The sequence below is a fragment of the Amblyomma americanum genome, chromosome 4 (assembly GCF_052857255.1).
Source record: "Amblyomma americanum isolate KBUSLIRL-KWMA chromosome 4, ASM5285725v1, whole genome shotgun sequence".
Lineage (NCBI taxonomy): Eukaryota > Metazoa > Arthropoda > Arachnida > Ixodida > Ixodidae > Amblyomma > Amblyomma americanum.
This window is the reverse complement of record NC_135500.1, coordinates 181,555,920-181,577,415: the sequence shown is the minus strand read 5'-3', so window position 1 is coordinate 181,577,415 and position 21,496 is coordinate 181,555,920. Positions and strand designations below refer to the sequence as shown.

Genomic DNA, 21,496 nt, shown 5'->3' with positions numbered 1-21,496 from the left:
GGGCGAATTGAACGTCGCACAGTACGAGCACCGCCAGCTATAAACAACAAAGGAGGACGACGAGGTTTTAGGGAAAGCAAACTGTCTCACTCTCATTGGACACCTCGAACACGCTGTGAGGGAAGGGTTGGAGGGAATCAAAGCCTGCGGAAGAAGCGAATGTAAAGACCAGAGAAACGGAAGCCGCTTAGCTTATGTTTCTTTCCTTTTACTTTTTTTACTAAAAATTCTCTTTGTGCTCAGCTATGTGCAAGTGCGTGCCACAGTTTCTCGGGTTATAAGATTTCAAGAAAATCAGGCTAAACCTCATTTCTACCCGAAAATATGCCTCTAGAGAACGTAGTTTTCTACTGAACCAGCTGAAGACACTCCACGAAAATTTTCTAGTATCTCGCGCTTTTAATTAATGCTTTTACGTAATACCCTTAAAAGAGAGCTTAAGTGCCCTCTCAAGTTTTTGCCGTCATTGTACCAAGCGCTCCACGCCAACGACTAGGAAAAAACGACTTCTAGGAAAAACGTTTATTGTAGCTCTACCTCCCTACCCAGTCGCCTCATATTGTATGAAGGCATTAAAGGCCTAAATGCTTCTTTTCCTAGAACTCGCGTCCCGGAAACTTTTGTCCACAATAGTACGTACTTCTGGTTATGTACGCTTATCATCATTCATTTGTGCTTCCTTAGCGATGTTTCCTTGTCTGTTCCCAATAAGTGCAAAAAGCACTGAAGTGCGTGCAATATACGTTTTGGCGTCCACTGTGCCGCTATCTCGGCAGTATTGGCGTCTCATCGCCTTCGCCCGAAGCGAGTGACAGAGTCATGAGGTGCCGGCGAATATTCGCAGAGGTAGTTCCCTCGATAGTGCTGTAGCCTTCGAATCGCAAGGTCGACGCTTCGATTTCCGCTTCGTCCGCCGGTGCATCTTTCGTCAGTTCATTAGGTTGGTAACAGGCCTTCTTCGAACGGAACTTCTTCCATGTGTGGAGTGTAGCAGGCCGACCTCTCCGCCTTTGCTCTTCGTTAAGGTTTGCTGTCTGTCCTCGGTGTCTGCGAGGAAAGCGAGAAAGTCCGAGATCCTGCGAGAGGGAGAGAACGAGAGACAGAACGTATTTATCGATACACCTAGTCCGCTGTTAAGACAAAAGGACAGCTCTGTGACGTGCTTTTAACCAGATCTTCCCGGCGTGTGCGAAGAAGCCGGGCCGATGCAGTCAGCCATGCTCGTACACGAATTTAATTTGGAGGTTTCGAGCAGGGGCGACTTTGGCTTATACTTGGCTCGCATCGCCAGTTGCACTCTGTTCTTAACGGACTACCAGTTATCCGCAGCGCTCATCACATGTCCGCCCCAAGTTAACATCGTCCTCTGAATTTCATCCGGATTTCTAAAAGCGGATACGCGGAAACGGAAGGAAGAGGCGTGGCTATCAGCGCATGCGCTCTGCCACGGGACTGCCGGGGGCGAGGCGGCCGCGCTCGCCACCAGCGTATCCGGCAGTCGGAAGCGCTGAGCTCTCGATAAGCGCGCCTCCGCGCCGCACCTTTTGTTGGAGGCGCACGTGCAGGGAGCGCCCGTTCTGCGGCGGACAAACCCTGCGATGCGCCTTTGTCGCGTGTGTGCTTTTTGGAGAGATAAAGCGCAGGTAACCCAGGAAAGCGACCGCATCACGTCTAGGCGCGCAGCCGTATCGGGATTGCACAGACAGGAATGAACGGAACGGCAGGAGTCTGTGGTCCCATCGCTGCCTGTGGTCACAGACATTCCTGTGGTTCCAACGCTGCCGAAAAAAAAAACTTAGTGTCAAATGGGTTTTTGGCTCAGCGCGCTGGCTGAAAATTGGGAGATCCGCAGGCCGACCAAGCGAATGATTTTCGTATTACTTTATACAGGACACCTAGCTGCCCTATGGGAATCTCGAAGTCATTGCGCAACTTGGAAGGCGTGTACGTAGACTCAAGAGCTAGTCCCAAGTGTTAGTCCCATTGGATCTTCCCTGTGTTCTTTTACTAAGCTACTTTGGATACCATCCGAACGGGACTTTTAGAGCGAAAGCTCTACTTCACGACCAAAGCGGCAAAAGCCGTTTCATCGCTGAAGCCCGACCTAAGTAAATAAATGAAATATTGCCGCGACTGGGTTTGGAACCCGCGGCGGCGCGAGCAGATCAGCTTCGCTGGCCTCTGCAGGAGAGCACTATGCTACCGCCGCAGCCGATCACGCCTCGTGTTGTTGCTGTTGTTGGCCTGAAGTGGAGTGGCACATGCCCACAATGGGGGGATGGCCCAGGGTGCCTTGCACATTCAAACAGTGGTGAAATATTGACGCCAATAAGGTTGACGTGAGCGCAATTTTGCGTGGAAGGAAATAATTTTAAAATTATATCTAGCTGTAATGAATCTCCCTGACGCAATGATGCAATTATGAAGATAATCGCACACTGGTTTTAGGACATATCCTCGTGTTTAACTAGAACACACTATCATGCTCTGCGCTGACCGCCGTCGTCTTCATCAACTTCTCTCTGCGGCGCAAACATATCAGATCAGCTTCACCTCGATCAGAACTTATAACCTGAGTCTAATGTCGTCGCCAGACGTGCCGACGACCCAGCAATGCAAAACCATGAGCCAATCAGGCTAAACGCATGCTTTCGCGCGTCTACTCGGCTTAAATACGTAAAACCGTGTCATTCTTTTTTTCATGTAACGTATGCGCATATTGTTTTTGTATCGTGCCCCACCACGGCAATCATTACACGTTTCGAGTTTTAACGAACACACAAAAATGTCAGTGTTCTCTTCGTGTTTCAATAGAGCAAATTACTGGCGCTAGGTCTTCGAGCCTGTCGCTAAACAAATTATTTCACTGTTGGTATTGAAAGGCGTGCTGCGCGCATTAAGTTCATTACGCGCGCCTGTGCATATCTGCCCTTTCTGTGTACCTGTCCGGTGCAGAGTAAGCGCCTAGTGTGACTTTTGAGGCTTCCCCACAGCTCGCACGATGCTTTCGTCTGGCGCCACGACAGCATCCGCTTAATATCCCCGGTTCTGCCATGGACCGTGGCCCTGGTGTAGCAGTGGCACGGCTTATTCGCCTCATTTATCAATAACATCATCATGCATGGATGGGTGGGGTTAATCTATTAGCTTGCGCTGAAACTCGATGCATCTTTGATGGTCGTCTGACAGTTTGTTGATTTCATAAAAGTCTGTTGCCGGTTCCTCCGTATTTTCATCGCCGCTTATGTTTCTGGTGCCTTTGTTGACACGAATTTCTTGATTTCGTTGCAATTTCTGTTGGGAAAACTGGCTACGACACAAGTAAGACGAACACAGAGGTATAGTAGACGTAACCCATGTTGAATTCCAGTGGCAGATCCGGATCAAGTTTTTCTGCTCTGTTTGGAGCAATCTTATTTCAATATCAAAATGGGAGCGCGAGTTTTCTGTTCCAATGGCAGGTCGAGATCAGACGTCGCTCCTGGATCGCTCCGTGGAGCAGCGATATTTGCTCCCTCGAAACTGTCAGATTTGACCGGAACCCCGCGTGACTTTTTCCTTTTACCCGCACCTGTCTTCTGTCACGACCGGCTGCGGGTGCTTCCTTCCTGTCGTTGCTATGCTGCCATGCGGTGATCCGGGGAGCATACAAGGAACGTTTTCACTTTTTTCATTTTTTTTCAGGGGGGGGGGGGATGTTAGCGACATGCAGTGCCACCTCAGTCGAAACGCGCAGTGGTAATTCCAAATGTAAATATTTTTCGTTTTGTTCGTGTCCGCATAAATAAAAAAACTGACATTACAGAATATGAATTCTTTGTGACCGCGTTTTAGACCAAAATCGTTAACCCGTTTGAACCTCCCGCGCTTTCTGACCACGCGTACTCTCTAAGCCTAGCAGCTCTGTAAATAAGGAAGCAATCTGAAAATTTGGCGCATTTTATCGCTAAAATGTTGTGGTGCGGGCAGCTTCTTGCAAAACGAAAGCTTCGTGCTCCTTTCATTTGCCGCGAACGTGAGAGCCAGAGTGGCGACAAGGACGAATCAGTGGTGAAGCGAGAGGCCGCGCTTCGACGGGCGCCGCCATGTTGCCTGAACGTGGACCTTTTCTTGCATTAAAGTGCCCCCGCGGGAGCGCACGCATTCCATTGGCAGAATGGGAGGGTGCGATCTCCGCCGGAGCTACGCGCTCCGCTCGTGATCCGGCGGAGCACTCGCGGTCTGCCATCGGAATTCCAACACTACTCGATTTCCTTTACTCCTTACGGTTTGTATTTTACTCCTTATTTGAATTCTACTATTCTGTATTGTATTTAGTTCATTTGACCTCATTTGACCTGTTGTCTCATTTTAAGATTTCTAAATTTTCCACTTAACACAAATTAACATTTTTTACGGACCAGTGTTTTTTTTTATTCGTGCCCGTAGTTTTGGTTTCGGACCTAGTTTTAAACGTGTCATATATTTTTATTTTTGTTAATTTTTGTTAGCCGGTTCTTGACAAGTGATTTTGTAGCTTGACAGCTAATTGACGCTCGCTGTCAGACAATGCACTTCAAGCCCTCCCGAGGCCCCAGAAGGCCTCATATGTGCGCAGTATGTCTCTAAATAAAAGTATTATTATTAGTCGCACTTGCCTAATATATTTCTTTCCATGGGGCGCGCCCGACAGCTTTATTTTTTAACAGCGCAGCTGTAAAACGCCCATTCCTTGGTTGAGCGACGCAGGGCGATGATGTTAAGAGCGGGGGGAGGAAAGCAGAGAACAACAAACGGGTGAGAGCGGTGAATCACCATGTGCGGCTGTCCCTCCCCAGATGGCGCCAGTAGAAGTGCTTTGTAGGGTGCCTCGATGCCCGCGCTTCCGCGGCGCTGGCATCGAGGCACCCTAGTGCTTTGCCTCCCTGTGCGGCGGCAGCGGCTGATAAGCGCACTATCCGCGCAGAAGCGCCGCAGCGGCCGCCACGCGATCACACCGGCGATGCCGGTTTGATCCAGCTTTGCGCGCCGCGAGGATCCGGGACGGCGTGCTGCCTATGCGGAGGCGACAAGGAGGAAACCTCGTGTTTCAAAATGACCTGGTGTAGCGATTGGAGCGCATGTGTCACTTTACCGACCACAGGGCGTCATTTATCAGTCTGAAGGACTGCACGAGAAAGTAATGGTGGACGGAGATGATTAGGGTGGCAGGTAGATGAGTGGCAAGTGTATTTTAAAAAAAAATGCGTTATGCAACGTGTTGCTCTAATGTCTTAGTGTGAGCCTATCGGAAAATATTCCTCCACAGCAGCGTTGAATTTCGTATTACCCAGCATCGCAATCACCCTGCGAGATTTTTTTTGTTGCTTCTTTCCTTGTTTCTTTCGAAACTCGGCTCAAAATGATTTGCGTGGAGCTCCATGCATCCGCGTCATTTCTCGTATAGGCATTCATATGCATACTTCCACGCACAGCGATTGCGTGAAAAGAAGAACGATGCTCGGCAACCACCAGCGTCTGCTTACGTGCCTGTTACGAGGAAACCTGCGGCAGTATGCAGAATGGTTCTGCCTTCGCACGGGGTACACCTTCGTCACGTACTTGACACCTTGCCAGGTTTCCTTGCTTGCGCTTGATAAGCAGTAACTTGCGTAGCTTGTGAACACTCCTGGCGTTTCGATGAGGTTGGAGAACTGCTGTCTTCCATACTTGCAGGGATTAGGAATGGCGACAGTCCTATACAGTTAAGACCCACTCCAATGCCCAGCGCCAGCTTGGGTAACGCGCTCAGTGTTTTCATCTCGCTTTTTAAAAAAAAAGAGTAGCTTTCTAAAAAGAAAAGGTATTTGGCAACGTACGTAAAATCAACAAGCTACAGCCGGACACAAGGCCAGAACGCAGCGGCGAATACCCCTCGAAAGAGGCCCTCCAGCTAGTAGCGTTGTCGTGACGTCGCAGTTAATCTCATTTCACCGAGTCACCTCTCAGTCATCTCTGATTTCACGCTAGGAGAATAACCGCAACGTCATGAGAATTAATCGACGCTATCGAATGTTGAGCCTCCTTGAGGGGTATTTGCCGCTGCCTTCTTGAGTTGTATCCGATCATAGCAGAAGCGATACCCTTTGTTTTAGAAATAACGCTCGACATTTTTCAGAATTCTTGGTACTCCCTTCCGTACTCCGTTTATTGTATTCCCTTTCGTACTCCCTTCCAGCCAAGGGTGTTAACAACGCGTGCAGTTGTGCCTTCGCTGGTGCGTTGCTGTCGCTGAGCGTGCCCAGACTCCTGTGTGGCGCTCAAATGCGTATCCTTCGCGAGAGGCTCGAAAGATCTTGAAGATGTGCCTACGAGGTTCAGGAGCCTGCGACGGAGACGGGTTAATGCTTTCGTAAATGTCGTAAAACTTCAAAACAAGCATTGCAAGCGCTCTTGGACGTCCCGTGCGATAGGTTAGGCACTCGTGTAGCACGAAAGGCGTCTTTACGACCGTGTAAATCCACTCTTGACGTGGTGCAGTGGCGGAGGCGAAACCCTCAGTGTGTCGCCCACGGCACCTTTCACGAACAGCAACACCGTGACGTGCAACACGGCGACCGCAAAGGCGCGGCGTTGATTTGCGTGGGGCATCGTTCACAACGCACGACATTGGCGTCGATGCGCAAGGCTAAAGCCCGCAGCGGGTCGCCTTTACGGCTTTCAGGTATAGTGCCGGCTGCGGCGGCATTCGGCAGTTTACGGTGTTGCAACTCGCCCCCGACAATTCTGGTTCGGCGGGGCCCGCCCGTGCGCAAGTTGTCTGTCGTACGCCCAAACCCCAACGCCGATACAGAAGTCAACCAGCAAGTCACGCGTGGCTGCCTTTTCCGAGCTGTTCAAGCATGTCGAAGTGTGGTTCCCATATCCCGCTGGAGGGGTTAGACTCACTGCCGACAAGCTGAGACTCGCAATGTAGTGTAAGTATGCTGTTGGGCGAGTTGGTAAATTTTTATTCTTAGAGCCAGCTAAACGACGCGACACGCGCGCCTGTGAGCGCCGTAGACTCCAAGGGCAACGGAGAGGGTGGCCCGCCCTTTTCGTACGCTTCCGGGCACAAACACTAGCTGCGTGCTTCTGCCCTAACACCAAGCTGGTTCTTCCATTGTAATCTTTGGGTTGGCGCAAAACACGTGTTTTGTTATACAGTTACAGAAAACACGCCAACAACACACTTTGCCAGAGTGCCCGGCAATGGGCTTGAATTGGACTGTGGGGTTTTAACGTCCCGAAGCGAGTCAGGCTATGAAGGACGTCATGGTGGCGTTCTCTGGATTAGTTTAGACACCCAGGCTCTTTTATCATGCGCTGACATGAGCAAGTGCCAGGCGGGAAGGGGCTTTAGGGTTGCCTGTACCAGCACTACGTACTTTCTGGTGGAGTATAGTTAGGGCATCGTGACGTTCTAAAAAAAAACGAAAAAAAAATGAACTGAGAAATGCATCGACGGAAGGCGAGTATTCTGTTCTCGTCTCCATTCCCCTCTCCATTTTTCATGTAGTTTCTTGAAATAGTCTGTTTCGCGCATGAAACTGGAACTCGACAGCGTGCAGTCGTTTGTGTTCGATAGTGCATGTGATAGATCCGCAGGTTGTCGAAATTAACATGGAGCTGTCCGCTGCGGCGTTCCTCTAGTCGTTTTGCGACGTTGAACGCCATATACCATACCATACCATACCATACCACACCATACCATACCATTTCCCAGTTAGTCGCGCTAGCCAGTAGAGAACAGCAGTTGGCAAACAGCGGTTGGTAACAGTGGGTCATGGCCGAGGATTCCGCTGACCAACGACAACATTGCACAAAATCAGCTTTTATTGCTTGACTGTATCAAACAAGGCAGACGCATCAAAATTATTGAGCTTGTAATTTTGTCTCGTGATTAGTGTCTCGTGACGACAGAAGCTACTACTTTTTGTCACGAAGGTATTCTGTTCGGCGGTCCTGGATGATGGCGGAGATGCACTGCAGACTTGAGTTGTGTCCGCCTGTAGTTATTTTTCTGTGCCTTTTGTATGCGGAAATTTGCGTGCTTTTCGTTGAGGAGAGGGTTCTTGGAGATTGATTTCAGCTGAACGAGGCCTCAGTTAGTCCTCTCAGGTTGTCCTTTCCCTTGCGGCTTCTGCATCCGAGTTACAGGAACATTTACTGCATGCACCGGGCGGAACTTGCTTCTTGCTGCAGTTATACTCTCTTCTTCATACCTTCAACTTCGGGTCATGGTCCCGAATCATGTCCTTTTCATATTCTGTCCTTCTCGAATACTCTGCCTCTATTAAATTAGTCATCTAAGTCACAAAGTTCTACATCCATTTTAATTTCAAGATTTTTTAACTTGTTTTAGCATTAGGTAACCCGATTTTGGACCGGTCTCGCGTAGTTGATATGAGCTATTTCCCTTCTGAGGCTAATAAAAAAAAACGACAATTTCGCCAGAGATAATACCCCTTGGCATTAGGCTATGCACCTCATTTGCTGTTTTCATTTTATTAAATGGTTACAGACGCTAATGTTTGGGTGTCCGCTTTGTTTATTTTTTCTTGAAAGATGTCCATGGGCCTATACTAACCATGAACATGGGCTCGAAACACCAGTTCGCAGCGTCAATAATTGATTACACGAGATTTTGTGCCGGCAGTATTGGTCTCGGTCGGCACCAGCGCTGAAGCACGTTGGAGTCACGGTCGACCGGCCAGCCTCGTCTGCCACATTCCTGCTGACGTCGGCGCCGCCGGAAAGCACTGGTTCCTTCCCGCGAACAACCACTGGGTTTGGTGACGTCACGATTATTGGGGCGAGTGCACCTTGGCGTCACTCGATCCGGCTGGAAATGCCGGTCGGCTCCTAGGACAACATTCGAAATCATTTTAAAATATGTTCCACTCAACGCCTGCCACTGAAACTTGCTCGACGGCATCTCCCTACGCCCTTAATACAAATCGTAGCGTTTGTTTGCTCTAGGAAATTTTTGTCTATACCTCTTTAAATCGAATGCCCTGCCTCATCGTATACTGTGAGTTTCGGTTCTTTCGTGCGCCTTCCTCTCCCCCCCCCCCCCCCCCCCCGGCCACTTTTTTTTCTAAGTGCAGCAAACCAGATCCTAATCTGGTTGACCTTCCCATCATTCTATTCTTTTCTTCCTTCTTGTTCTCTCTCTTATTATGTGCATTTATTTTTTTATTCGCTGTAATAAGCGGATGTTGCATCACCTAATGTGTATGCATGGCACGGAACGACGTGCAGACGTTATCTGTGCGAGGAGCGCAGCGTTCACCGTGGAGGATCCAATTCCGTGGTTTTCCCACTGAGCTCGAACAGAGCGCGCGGGAAAAAAAAAGAGTCGACCGCCTCACATTTGCAGCCGGGCAGCACAGATCGGCGGATGCTTCAGCCGTTGATTGTTTGCTGCTCTCAGCCGTGGTTAACCGCCAAGGTCCGCTGGCGGGAACGGTGCGATGTTGTCGCAACGTTCGCGTCACAGTTTGCCTTTGTGTTTCTGTTGGCAGCACTTGTAGTTGGATAGGTTTCTATTATTTTGTGGAGTGATAGTATTCTGGTAATTACTTGCTAATTAACTCGACACACTGCCGGCCCGTCGAGTCACAAAGGGCTTCAAGGACAGGCTCCCGCAGCAGAGCTAAAGAGTTCAGAAGTGTTTATTCGTTTGATTCTAAAAGTACTTTAAACCGCATAAGAGTATTGTAGATCGTTATGACTTATTCATTCATTTTTTTTCTTTGTTGGCTTCTCATGTCGGGGCTGTGCGACTGTGACTGGTTTTCTCGCCTGCTTTTTTGTTTATCTTGTTGTTAGTCTGTTCTTTCGCGTCATTGTCCGAAAGTGTCCTATTGTAAGCCGTCTCGTGACATGATAACTTCTTGGACTTCCTTCACGGAGCTCAACAGCGCCCACTACCTCTTAATCTTGGGAAAAGTAGGGCATTCATCCTGCGTACTGAAAGGTGTCTATGACCGTGGTCGGTGGCGCTTATAACTTCTATCATCGATTCCAAGCCACCGGAGGTGGCACTCTTTGATGCCATTACGATCGCCGCTTCGCTCACAGTGGCCTTCTCTCCTCCTGCGTTTTCTGTACGAGCCCGAACGCTACTTCGATCAGCGGTCGTGTGACCCGTGGCACCAACGTTAGCCTGACGCGTTCCAAAGACTGAGTTTCGAAACAAAATAAGGGGCTATAATTAATGCAACAGTATCAAAAGCCTCACTGGGAAAAAAATGTCGTCGGCCATAAAATTCGCCCATTGGCTGGGGGGGGGATGACGTCACCAGACCGGATAGTTCCCATTGGCTAGAGAGAACTGACGTCTCCAAAGTGAACAATTCTCATTGGCTGGAGAGAAGTGACGTCACCAGACCAGATAATTCCCGTTCGCTAGAGAATCTTGACGTCAACAAAGCGAATAATTCTCATTTTCTGGAAGGAGTGACGTCACCTGACCGGAATTGATGTCACTTCCGATGAACCCATCAACCCCTTCTATTGCTATCGCGCTGCTAACACATAAGGTAAGTTAGTGCCCCTGTGAATATTTAAATTCTGACCCTGTGGTACTCCCTCCGCCTTGTTTTATAAATAAATTCATGACCACACCAACACCTCTCACAACATACGTGAGGCGCGCGAACTCTTTCGTGAAGGAATAACACGTATTTAATAGCCTGTGTTGCGAGCGAGTGCTTCTAGTCCGGAATGGCGGCAGACATCGATCACGTCGTGAGACAACCGCTCCTCCTTGAGCCTCCATTACCGGCGCAGCGCTAGGCAGCGTTGGTCTTGCAGACACAAGCATCGCCATCTGCTATATCCGAAGCGCTCATGAAGGAAGCTACCGCTGCGAGCGTAGTCCGATAATAGGACAATCGGTGCTGATACCGACTACTGTGAAGAACTGCTGATGCGCAAAGCATTGAGGACGGCGATGTGTGGCTGGCGATTCGAAGCAAAGGAAACGAACCATGAAGACGCTGGCAGAGTTTATCTTACACACCGAGTAAAGATCCGCAGTCGCCACGCACAGTGCGTTTTCCTGTGGCATGATGTCTTCTTTGCGTTTAGTATGCGTGTTCTAATGCACCCACGTACAAGCAGTTCCGTGCGTTTCGATTAAGCTGTGAGGTGGACAGGGTTTCAAACAACGCAAAAGCTACAATTAAAATCCATCTGAGCTCAGCCATATTTCTACAACAGTAAGATATACACTTTTCTGAAATGTTCGAACATGTCTTCCTGTTGCGGACCTCAAACCTATGGCTACCGCTTCTCCTGGGCAGTCGTTTATTTAGTTAGGCTATCCACGACAGCATAGCTTACGTCAGGGAGAGGAACATTCTTTTTCCTGGCACTTCTCCACACTTATTGCCTTGGGACCGGATCAAATGCCTTCTCCAGGCTTATCAAGCCGATGTAAAGTGCTCGATGCTTATCGAGGAACTGTTCTGTCGTCTACCTGAGACCAAATATTGCATCCGAAGAAGACCTACCCGGCATGAAACCATTATGTTGGGGCACGATGCTCACGTCTGCTCTCAGTGTTGTGTCCAAAATTGTTTCAAAGATCTTCACTACAAGTCTACTTCACTGTAATTCTTGAAATTCTCGATGTCTTCTTCGGCATTGTAAACTGCGATAACGGCGGTTTCTTTCTTTTATTGGCTTGGACGGATCTGACCTGGGTCCAACAATTTTTCAGTTTTCATTCTATTCAACGCTTATTCCACATCTTCTCTCACGATCACTTGCGTTCGTCCACATTTCGGCGGCCTACCTTCACAGCAGCTCGTCCGTGGATACTATGCATTGAGCAGGTCCTTAAAGTGCCGTTTTCTTATAGTTCGTATTTCTTCTGGGCTTCTCAACACTGGTCCATGTATTGTTTTTGCGTGCTAGATTTCGTTGACTACCTTCGCTGTTCTGTCACTATTTCACGCTATCTTGCATATAAACCCTTTATTTCCCTCACTATATCCTTGTTTGGCACGCCTTGGCTCTTGCCGGCGCTAATTTCTCCCTGGCTTCCTTCTTCTCCTGCTAGCAAACTTGCAGGTCGTCTAGATCCTATGTCGCATCCAATCGCTGCATCACTAGCCTCTTTGTTTTCCCAGCTGCTTGAGCCTGATCATTCCACCACCAGCCTTTTTTGCCTATACGGGTTCTTCTAAAACTTCCTTTCCAGCGATTTTGAACGTTTCTTCATTTTCTTGCTACAACACGTCTCCCGAATCTGTAGATGCCGTCCGCAGCACTGCTAACATCATTCTAAGCTCTGTAGCTGGGACCACCTGTTCTTCCTTGGTGCTTTCTTCGTTCCCTTCCCTGTGGCGCCAGACTTCCTCATTAAAAGGCCCGCAAGCAGTGGCATATGCTTTGCTGCCACATAGTCACTGGAGATGACTTTAGAATGCCTCATTTCTCTGAATTCCTTCCGGCGAGAAGGCAGTCAATTTGAGCGCGCTACCCGCCGATCGTGTAACCGTCGAGCTGTTCTCTTGTCTTGCTGAAGAAGGAGTTTACGATGGCCAAGTCAAAGACAACTGCGATGTTTATTATCCTCTCTCCATCCTCGGTTTTCTCCATCGGCCAGGTTCGTGAAGCAGCTCGGGCCACTGAAGTTCACGAATGAGGACCCCACTCATCTGATCGTCAAGCAACTCTCAAGACCAGTTTCTCAATAAAGTTTTTTTTTTCGGTCTCTATCTCTCTCCACATAGTCGTATCCTCCGTGCACCCTTTGAATGCCTTCTGTTCTGCTTCCGTTAAGATCGCACCCGTTCCTTCTCTGTTCTTCCTCCATTTGGCTCTAGAAAGCTTGTTTTTAGTGTTGCTTGTTCTGCTTTGTGCGCCATGGGCGCTTAACGCATGTATAACTTCTCCGATATTCAACTTAACCCTGTCAGCTTCGCGCTTTTACTTCAATGAGGTTTCCTTTCATTTTTTTAAAACAGGGTGATTGCCGCTACTATCTTTCGTTCCTTCCTTCCTGGTTGGCACTGGTGTAGTATATCTCGTGTCCTACACCGATTTCTCTTGCGCACAGCAAACATCCGTCTTTTTTCTCTTCACCACGTCAGCTAACCGTCTTCCTCGTCTTGTCATGGTGCCTACGCTGAGGGCGCTACCCTAACTGAAAATAAAGTGTGAGCTGGATTTCTTTAATCGCACCCGCTCATGATGCCATGACCGCAGCGTATTTCTCCCATCCCGCAGGCACTTACGGGAACGCGCTTCGTTTACGGGTGGTACGCCCTGTCATTATCGGAATCGTATAAACGACTCAACATCGTGATTTTTGGCAAGGTTTTGCGGCCGGATGCCTTTCCTGACGCTATAGCCCTCCTCCTCCATCCAGGCTCGGGACTGGACGAATCACAGACAACAAAGTAACAGGAAATAAATCCGAAATAAAGTGATTTCCGTAAATACCCATACGTAGAGTTGCATACTAATGGCTGCAAATTAGAAGTATAAATACACGATGCGTGTAGGAAAGGAGGCAGGGAGAGTAAGAGAGAATGAGACTTCAGATGACGGCAGCAAAAACCCGAGCTAAATTAGAAGGCTGTACAGCGTGTCATAGTGATGCTTAACTAAACAATAACGACAAATAATTAAATATTAGAAAAGGATGGGTCATGACACGTAAGGAAGCGTATTCGGGGCACAATGCATACAGACGCATTGCCCTGGAAAGAAATAAGGAAAGAAGGAAAGAGAGAGAGAGAAAGGAAAGCATCCTCATCAGTCCCATCTCCGCGCTAATTTGGAACAGAAAGGCAAACAGAATCAACGTAGTAATGCGCACGAAAGGGGTGCACGGCTCAACGCCAGGCCCAGTGCGCGAACTGTCGTGCGTGTTGACAGAGAAGGAAGAGGAAAGAGCGCCCGACGGTACAGCGCAACGGGCCGCTCCTTTCGGCGTCGTCTTTCCTGGTCGTGTGCTTGACCCGAGCTCTCTTCCGCCGAGAAGTAAGGCGCCCACCGCAACCGTCGCTCCTGGTGCGATACTGCAGCAGTTCTCTGTTGCCTGTGCTGGGGAGTGACCTTTAAACGCCGACTGTTGTTTCCTCGTAAGAATGACGCTGTCCGGTATGTCAACACAGCGAGTGCAGAAAAACCACTGAGCACGTCGTCCGCAGTCATCAAGTGCTGTGACGCACTGCGCTGATTTGATTCCCGTTCTTTTACGCTGTGAAACCATGGCTTCATCTTTGACCTTTCATTGGCGCGCTGGGCCATCAAAGCGCTACTTCCATGCGTGAAACATACAGGCTTTCAAAAACACGATATGATTATGTGTGTGTGTGGGGGGGGGGGGGGGAGGGGGTTAGGCTAGGGTGGCCATAGGCCTGGCTAACCTCAGTACCTCTTCTTTTCTTTATAAAGGAGTGATTAATCATTAGCATCCACCCAAACGCAGCTCTACGGCTGCAGGGGAAAGCTTCACGGCTTTCAGAGAAACTTCGTAACATTTCCTCTTTTCTCATCCTTTTCCTGTTTCCCCTCCCCAAAATAAAAAGAAGATGGTTGGGTTGAAAAAACTGGTCTGATGACAGAAGCTTTCCGAGTCTGACCTTCCCATTTCCAGAGGCGATATATTCAATGCTTCTCTTCCAGTTGGAGGCTCGTTTAGTGAATGCATAACGCAGCGGCGCACCTGTTCCCCATTTCCCCCCTCTTTTCTGCCCACCCCACGAATAAATAGAGGAGGCATTGCCTCTCGCCCCTCCCTCAGCTGCGTACGCGCACAATCGTCCACAGACCTGTCAGAGCGCTCGAACTCCGTGCCGTCTGCGCTCCACAGCGCGCAGAGCGACGTCTAGCGGCAGCGTCTGGTTATAGACTGAGCATCTTTGAGTGTCGTCTGAGCACCAGACATGCGCTATCTCGAACCAGGCGCTGCCGCTAGGCGGCACTCTGCGCACTGCGGAGCGCAGACTGCACGGAGTTCGAGCTCTCCAGGCAGGTCCATGGACGACTCTACAAGCACCACGTTTGTGTTTCTATTTTGTGCTTATTTCCCGCGATTTGTGCACTGTGCCAAGTCCCACACCGTGGCAAAGCAAGCTGCGCATACGGCCACACTACATTACTTCCACGCGCGATGTACCAAGCATTTACTTGCCGCTCTATACCTCTGTGTGGAAGACACTGTGTGGAAGGCTCACATGCTTTCTTCATGAATTGTCCTTTTTCGGTGAATCCTCTGAAGTTGAATATGTCTTGTGTAAAGCGGTACGACGCTGCTACATCTTCGATGGTTCGCCGGTGCTGCTCGACGGTTGAGAGTGTTACTGTCCTTCCGCAGAAGGTGCTTAGTACCGACTAAGTCACTTAGTGTGAGCAAACAAAGCTTAAATGCTCCCCCCCCCCTCCCAATGAGACACCCCTTGACATCATAAGGGTACAATAAATGACGATGAGCAGAATTAGGTCGAAAAATGAAGACGGACCTGAAGACGCTCTGTACCGCGCACCTAAACATCGTTGAGTTCTGCAGCTGATCGGTGAACCAGGCGTGCCCGGTAAGAGCACGTCGAAAGCGCCTTCTGGTAGCTCATGCATGAGCAGTGACACCGGCACCGGACGTGCTACTGAAATCGGAATCTCTGCCTGTCGGGTGCTTAGCACGTGTTTTGGCGTCCGGTTAGTCGCTCTATTCCTACTGTTCTCCTGCTAGCAACTCCCCATCGCGTGCACTCTAAACATGAATGCGCTTTGTGTCAGTAAAAAAAGAAGTAACCTGTCCTCTAGCCTACTCCCTTTTATAGAAGAGAGTGCGCTAGAGGACATCTTACTCCCTGTTTACTCCTTTCTATTTAGAGTGTACCGTGGGGTAGAGTCATCTGGTTGGTCACCGCCACAAATCCTTTGGCTGCGGTGATGTTTAGTGGCGCGTTTGCGAAGGCCATAGAGTTTCTTACTATTAACTAGAGCGAAAGCTGGCGGCGCTGCACCTCAGCCACCATGGGCGCTCAAAGCATCATGAGGCGATGAGCTACTTGGTGCGGGACTCTCGGTTTTTTTTCAGGAACACAGAGTGGCGCTACTGAGATGTCCCATTTCGTCCATGGCGCGCTCCGCGCGCAGACGACTTTGGCGCAAACGTAGCGCGAGAAAACCATACTAGCGAAAACGCAACAGCACACGACGCCACTAAAAGGTTTTTGTTTTCCGAAATGCCATGAAAAAAACTCTTAAAACGTTGAAGTGCCAACGTTTTTTTAAGACATGTTTTTTTTTTAATGCGGCCGCTAAGCACGAAATATTGGGTTTTGGGGTCTGCAATATTTGACCAATAGGAGAACAAGCCATCGCTTATTTTGGGCAAACTTTACGTTTGCCTGCTTTTCTGGTCGTTTGATGCAATTTATTGACAAAATATTGAATGTTAGTGCATTCTTGATTTGTTTGTTTTTTTTCATTATTTTTTGGCCAAAAGTTGTGGTTCTGCAGTCGGTAGCTCTCCGCCCCATGTTGCTCAGAGCGCCCATTGTGGCTGACGTGGTCTCGAGGAAGCTCCATGCAAACTCCCATAGGCGGGGCGCCAGCTTTCCCTCTAGGCAATAGTAAGAAACCCTATGGCGACGGCGGCCATCATCATGGCTAGTCCTCTTACGTTCCTGGTGCAGGGCATCAACTTCACCTCGTTCACGGCGCACATGGCGCCGGGCGCCCTGATGTGCCTGGTGGCCGCGTACCTGCTGCTAAGGCTGCGCGATCCCAAGAGCCTACGGCCGGTCGAGGCGCCCGAGCTATTGGAGCTGCAGCGCGAGCTGGACATCTGGCGCAAGGCGTTCCGCTCCCTCTCCGAGTACTCGCGCGACGAGAAGCACGTCAAGGACATCCTCGAGCGAAAGGTGAAGCGCCTCGAGCGGCTGCGCTCGCGCAAGGCGGCTGAGCTGCGCTGCACAGAGGAAGGCTTCCACCACAACCTGCAGCTGCTCTCCGACAAGGTAGGCCCCTTCACTGTGCTCTACCCTGACAGGTCGGTCAGCAATGCGCATGCGCCTTGCACGCGCCATTCGTCACCTTCTAGCATTAAAAGGCTGGCACAGGATTTTAGCTGCGTTCATAATTTGTCTATTTGCTTACATAATGGTAGTTAACCTGGTATACTTCTTCCGATGAGTACACACGGTGAAGGTCAAGAGAAAAAAAGGTGAAAAGGAAATCAATCATACACAATACTCGCGCGCTCACAAACACACAGGATTTTCAAACGACGAGTATCAAACCCATGACCTCAAGATATGTTAGTAGTTTTCGTCCCACGCGCAGCCGAAACAGCAACACACCAAGGTCCAAGGATATGCTTCAGGCAGAGGGCGCCGTCCTGGTGGAGTCCTGAAGTACCTTGTAATGTCTCGCGATGTGTATTAAAATTCTGGCAGCAGCAGATCAAGTGTTCAAGATCTTCGCGCGCACCATATGTCGGACACAGAGGGCTGCTGGATACACCAGTTTTAGTTTGTATAGAAAACGTCCAAACGAATTCGATGCAGGTAATTGCTGTCATGCCTGTCTACATTGCGTGGCGTGAAAAACACACAAGTGCGATAAATGCGATGCAAGAGTCTCTATTGACGCTCCGGATCACACAACAGTGAGTTTTGCGCCCTCCAGGATTCGGCAGCCGCAAGTCTGGCTCCATCTCTTCGAGAAAAGGGAATGCGAATCAGCACGAATGCATCGCCATGCGCCACTTTCACTGCGCCGTAAGCGAGGTCGTTGCCTGCGTGGCCGCAGTGAGCGGTTGATTAATACAGCACTACACGGGGGCGTAGCGCGCAGGGCTTCCTGAATACGTGATGACTTCAGTGATTGTAGTGCAGCGCGACAGTCAGTGAAGATAACCAATGCCGTAGGGGGTCGTTGCAGAATATAAGCAAAAGCTGCTCGCAAAGCAGCCAACTCGGTAGCAGTATTCGAAGTGCGGTGACTGTCGCCGAGATTGCGGTGCGCGTTGATGGTGTCCAGACGCTGACTGCTGATGAGACGGGCGTGACAGAGCCATCAGAGTAGATGTGGCAGTGCGCACTGTAGCATCCAGAGATGTGCTCAAGGGCAACTTATTTAAGTATTGGTCAGGGAGTGTTGGCTTTGCTCTTAATTCCAGGTACAGTTGTCCTGATCTGTCATGCAGCAGCCTTCCAGGGTAGTGCGGATGACGCGACAGCGCGCTGGTACTGCGACGGGGAGAGATCGGAGTCTTCGGTCATGCTGCACGCAGCAACGGGATGGGTATAGGTTCACGCGCTACAAACCATACATGGGCACGAAGCAGCTGCTGTGCTAGCAACACTTATAGAGAGAGAGACGTCTGCTCTCTGTGTCAGAGTACCCGCTGTGTAGATGTTCTCGGGAAGGCCAAGGCAGACATTTAAAGCTTTAGCTTGCATGACTTCGAGCAGATTTATGTTTGCTTGCGAGATGTCCTGAAGAGCATGGAGACATGCCTTCACAGAGCGCTCCATACAGCCGTAGTAATGAATGTGTAGAGCATCCTCTTGTGGTAGTCTAGAGCATACGCAAGGCGTAGGAGCAGAGTTTGATCTTTAGCTTTTGTACATGTGGAGACCACAAGAGGACCTGTATAAGGTCACAACTAGAAATTTCTCGCTCGTGACATATGCTACCGGAGTGCGAGCAACTTTCAGCGCGTAGCACGAAAAATGACGTCTTGAAAAAGCGATTTCTGGGCACTTATCAGGGGACATGACGAGACCCCGCTTGCTTATATATAACTCAGTACAATCTATTGCCGTCTGCAGTCCTGCGCACACAATGCGCCTGTTGCGTCCGGGGCACCACACACAGATGTCGTTTGCGTAGAGGGAGATTTCAACAGTAGATGGCAAGCATTTGTCCAAACCAGCAAGAGAGATTTTGAACAGGGTAGTTCTTAAAACCCCTCCCTGTGGACCCCACGAGATAGACGATGCAGGGCTACGTCGCCTTCGATCGTTGACATGTGAATCGATCTTTCAGTTGTACATTCGTCACCAGTACCAACTTATAAAAAAAAAGCCTTAGAATCAATGCAAAGGAAGAAAGCAGCTGCTGAGGATCAGGCAACAGCAGATCTCTTGAAAGATGGAGGGGAGATTGTGCTAGAAAAACTAGCCACCCTGTATACGCAACGCCTTACGACCTCGAGCGTACTAGAAGTTTGGAAGAACGCTTACATTATCTTAATTCATAAGAAAGGAGACGCCAAGGACTTGAAAAATTACAGACCGATCGGCTTACTGTCCGTTCCCTAGAAGGTATTTACTAAAATAATCGCAAATAGAATCGGACGACCTTAGGCTTCAATCAACCAAATGATCAGGCAGGCTTTCGTAAACGATACTCTACAATAGACCATATTCACACTATCAATCAGGTGATAGAGAAATGCCCAGAATATAACCAACCCCTGTATATAGCGTTCATTGATTACGAGAAATCATTTGACTCAGTGGAAACCTCAGCAGTCATAGAGGTATTGCGTAATCAGGGTGTAGAAGAGCCTTATGTCAAAATACTGGAAGATATATATATATATTTAGGAACTGCACAGCTACCATAGTCCTCCATAAATTCAGCAATAAAATTCCAATGAGAAAGGGCGTCAGACAGGGAGACACGATCTCGCCAATGCTATTCACCTCATGTTTACAGAAGGTGTTGCGAGGCCTTGATTGGGAACAGTTGGGAATAAGAGTTAATGGAGAACACCTAAGTAATTTGCGATTCGCTGATGACATTGCTTTGCTAAGTCACTCAGGAGATGAGCTGCAAAGCATGATCTATGAGTTATACAGGCACAGCAGAACGGTAATTGTTAAAATTAACACGCAAGAAAACAAAGTAATGTTCAAAAATCTCGCAAGGAAACAGCTGTTCACAATTGGTAGCGAGGTGCTGGAAGTGGTAAGGGAATACGTCTACTTAGGGCAGGTAGTGACCGCTGATCCGAATCATGAGAGGGAAATAACTAGAACAATAAGAATGGGGTGAAGCGCATATTGCAGATTGTCACAGATCATGAATGGCAGTTTACCAATATCCCTCAAGAGAAAAGTATACAACAGCTGTACCTTACCGGTACTCTCCTACGGGGCAGAAACGTGGAGGCTAACGAAAAAGGTTCAGCTTATGTAAGGACAGCGCAGCGAGTCATGGAAAGGAAAATGATAGGTGTAACGTTAAGAGACCGGAAGCGGGCAGAGTGAGTGAGAGAACAAACGCGGAGTTATTGGCATCCTAGTTGAAATCAAGATGAAGAAATAGGTTTGGGCAGGGCATGTAATGCGAAGACAGGATAACCGCTGGTCCTTAAGGCTAACGGAGTGGATTCCAAGAGAAGACAAGCGTAGCAGGGGCCCGCAGAAGGTTAGGTGGGCGGATGAGATTAGGAAGTTGGCAGGCATAGGGTGGGCGCAGCTGGCAAAGGATGGCGTTAATTGGAGAGATGGGAGAGGCCTTTGCCCTGCAGTGGGCGTTGTCAGGCTGATGATCAGGACCATCTGATTGTAAGGCTGAATGAATCGCCTCATGCGACGTTATCAAATGCACCCTTCACTCCAAGGAGCAGAGCAGTGGTCATAGACCGCTCTGCACCCGTATGGCCCCGGTCAATACGGCTGATACGTGGTTAAGTACAGGAAAGGCTGTAGGACCCGCCGATGAGGTGATTCACTCAAGCAGGAGTTCTCGTGCAGCTCTTAATTTAGTTTAATTAGTGGTCTATGGTTATTTTCAAAGCAGGAAGAACCTGAATTAGTATTGGGACCACGCTCTGGCATGTTGTTAAATGCCCTGAGTCTCTGAATTAAAATATTGCCGGTGCCCAAAAACACCGTTTCGGCAGGCTATCTCTTCATGTTTTAAAAGACACAACTTCGCTGCCAATCTGCTGTGGAGAGCAAAAAAACTGCAGTTCTTCGCTGACAGTAAGGCAAAAGCGGCATTTCGAGTTTTGCGTCTACCTCTGCGGAACCATTTTAAGGGTGTTGTTTGTTCTCGATAGAGCCTTTCCACAGGGGATAATTTCTGAAACCGGAGGACGGGGTTCCCTTGGGGCAGCGAGCTGCCTCGTGGCAGGTGTTTTCACAGAAAATTATCTTTGTCTGCACCAAATGTAAACAAGCTCGGCTTTCCCCGTAACAATACGTTTGGTCTTGGACACGCTTCCACGTGCCGGCTTAGTTATCCGCAGGTACTCGTTGTTTGGTCCAAGTAGGCTAATTTAAGATCATCAAGGACCTTGGTCATGTTTACTGATCTTAGGACAGGTGGCGTTAGCTGTCCACCATCTAGCGGTCAGCAGACGTGAGCCGGAAGCGGAGTGTTCCGAGAGCTGGATACTCTCAGTCTATGCGGTCGAGGCGACCCAACTGGAGCAGCGCGATCATGCTAAGTGTCAGTCGCGGCGGAGTGCGGCGGCAAGTTGCTGTCAGTAGCTGCACACCATTAT

The 21,496-nt window shown here is 49.2% G+C and overlaps 1 protein-coding gene across 2 annotated transcripts in view; it reads left to right on the top strand.

Annotated features, from left to right (window-relative positions):
• Window positions 1-21,496, top strand: part of LOC144128786 (P protein-like) — a 261,677-nt gene that overhangs the window by 146,924 nt on the left and 93,257 nt on the right. For both annotated transcript variants that reach the window (XM_077662488.1, XM_077662489.1), the window contains exon 7: window positions 16,665-16,988. In XM_077662488.1, the coding sequence (XP_077518614.1) occupies window positions 16,665-16,988 (324 nt within the window). The remainder of the gene's footprint in view (window positions 1-16,664; window positions 16,989-21,496) is intronic.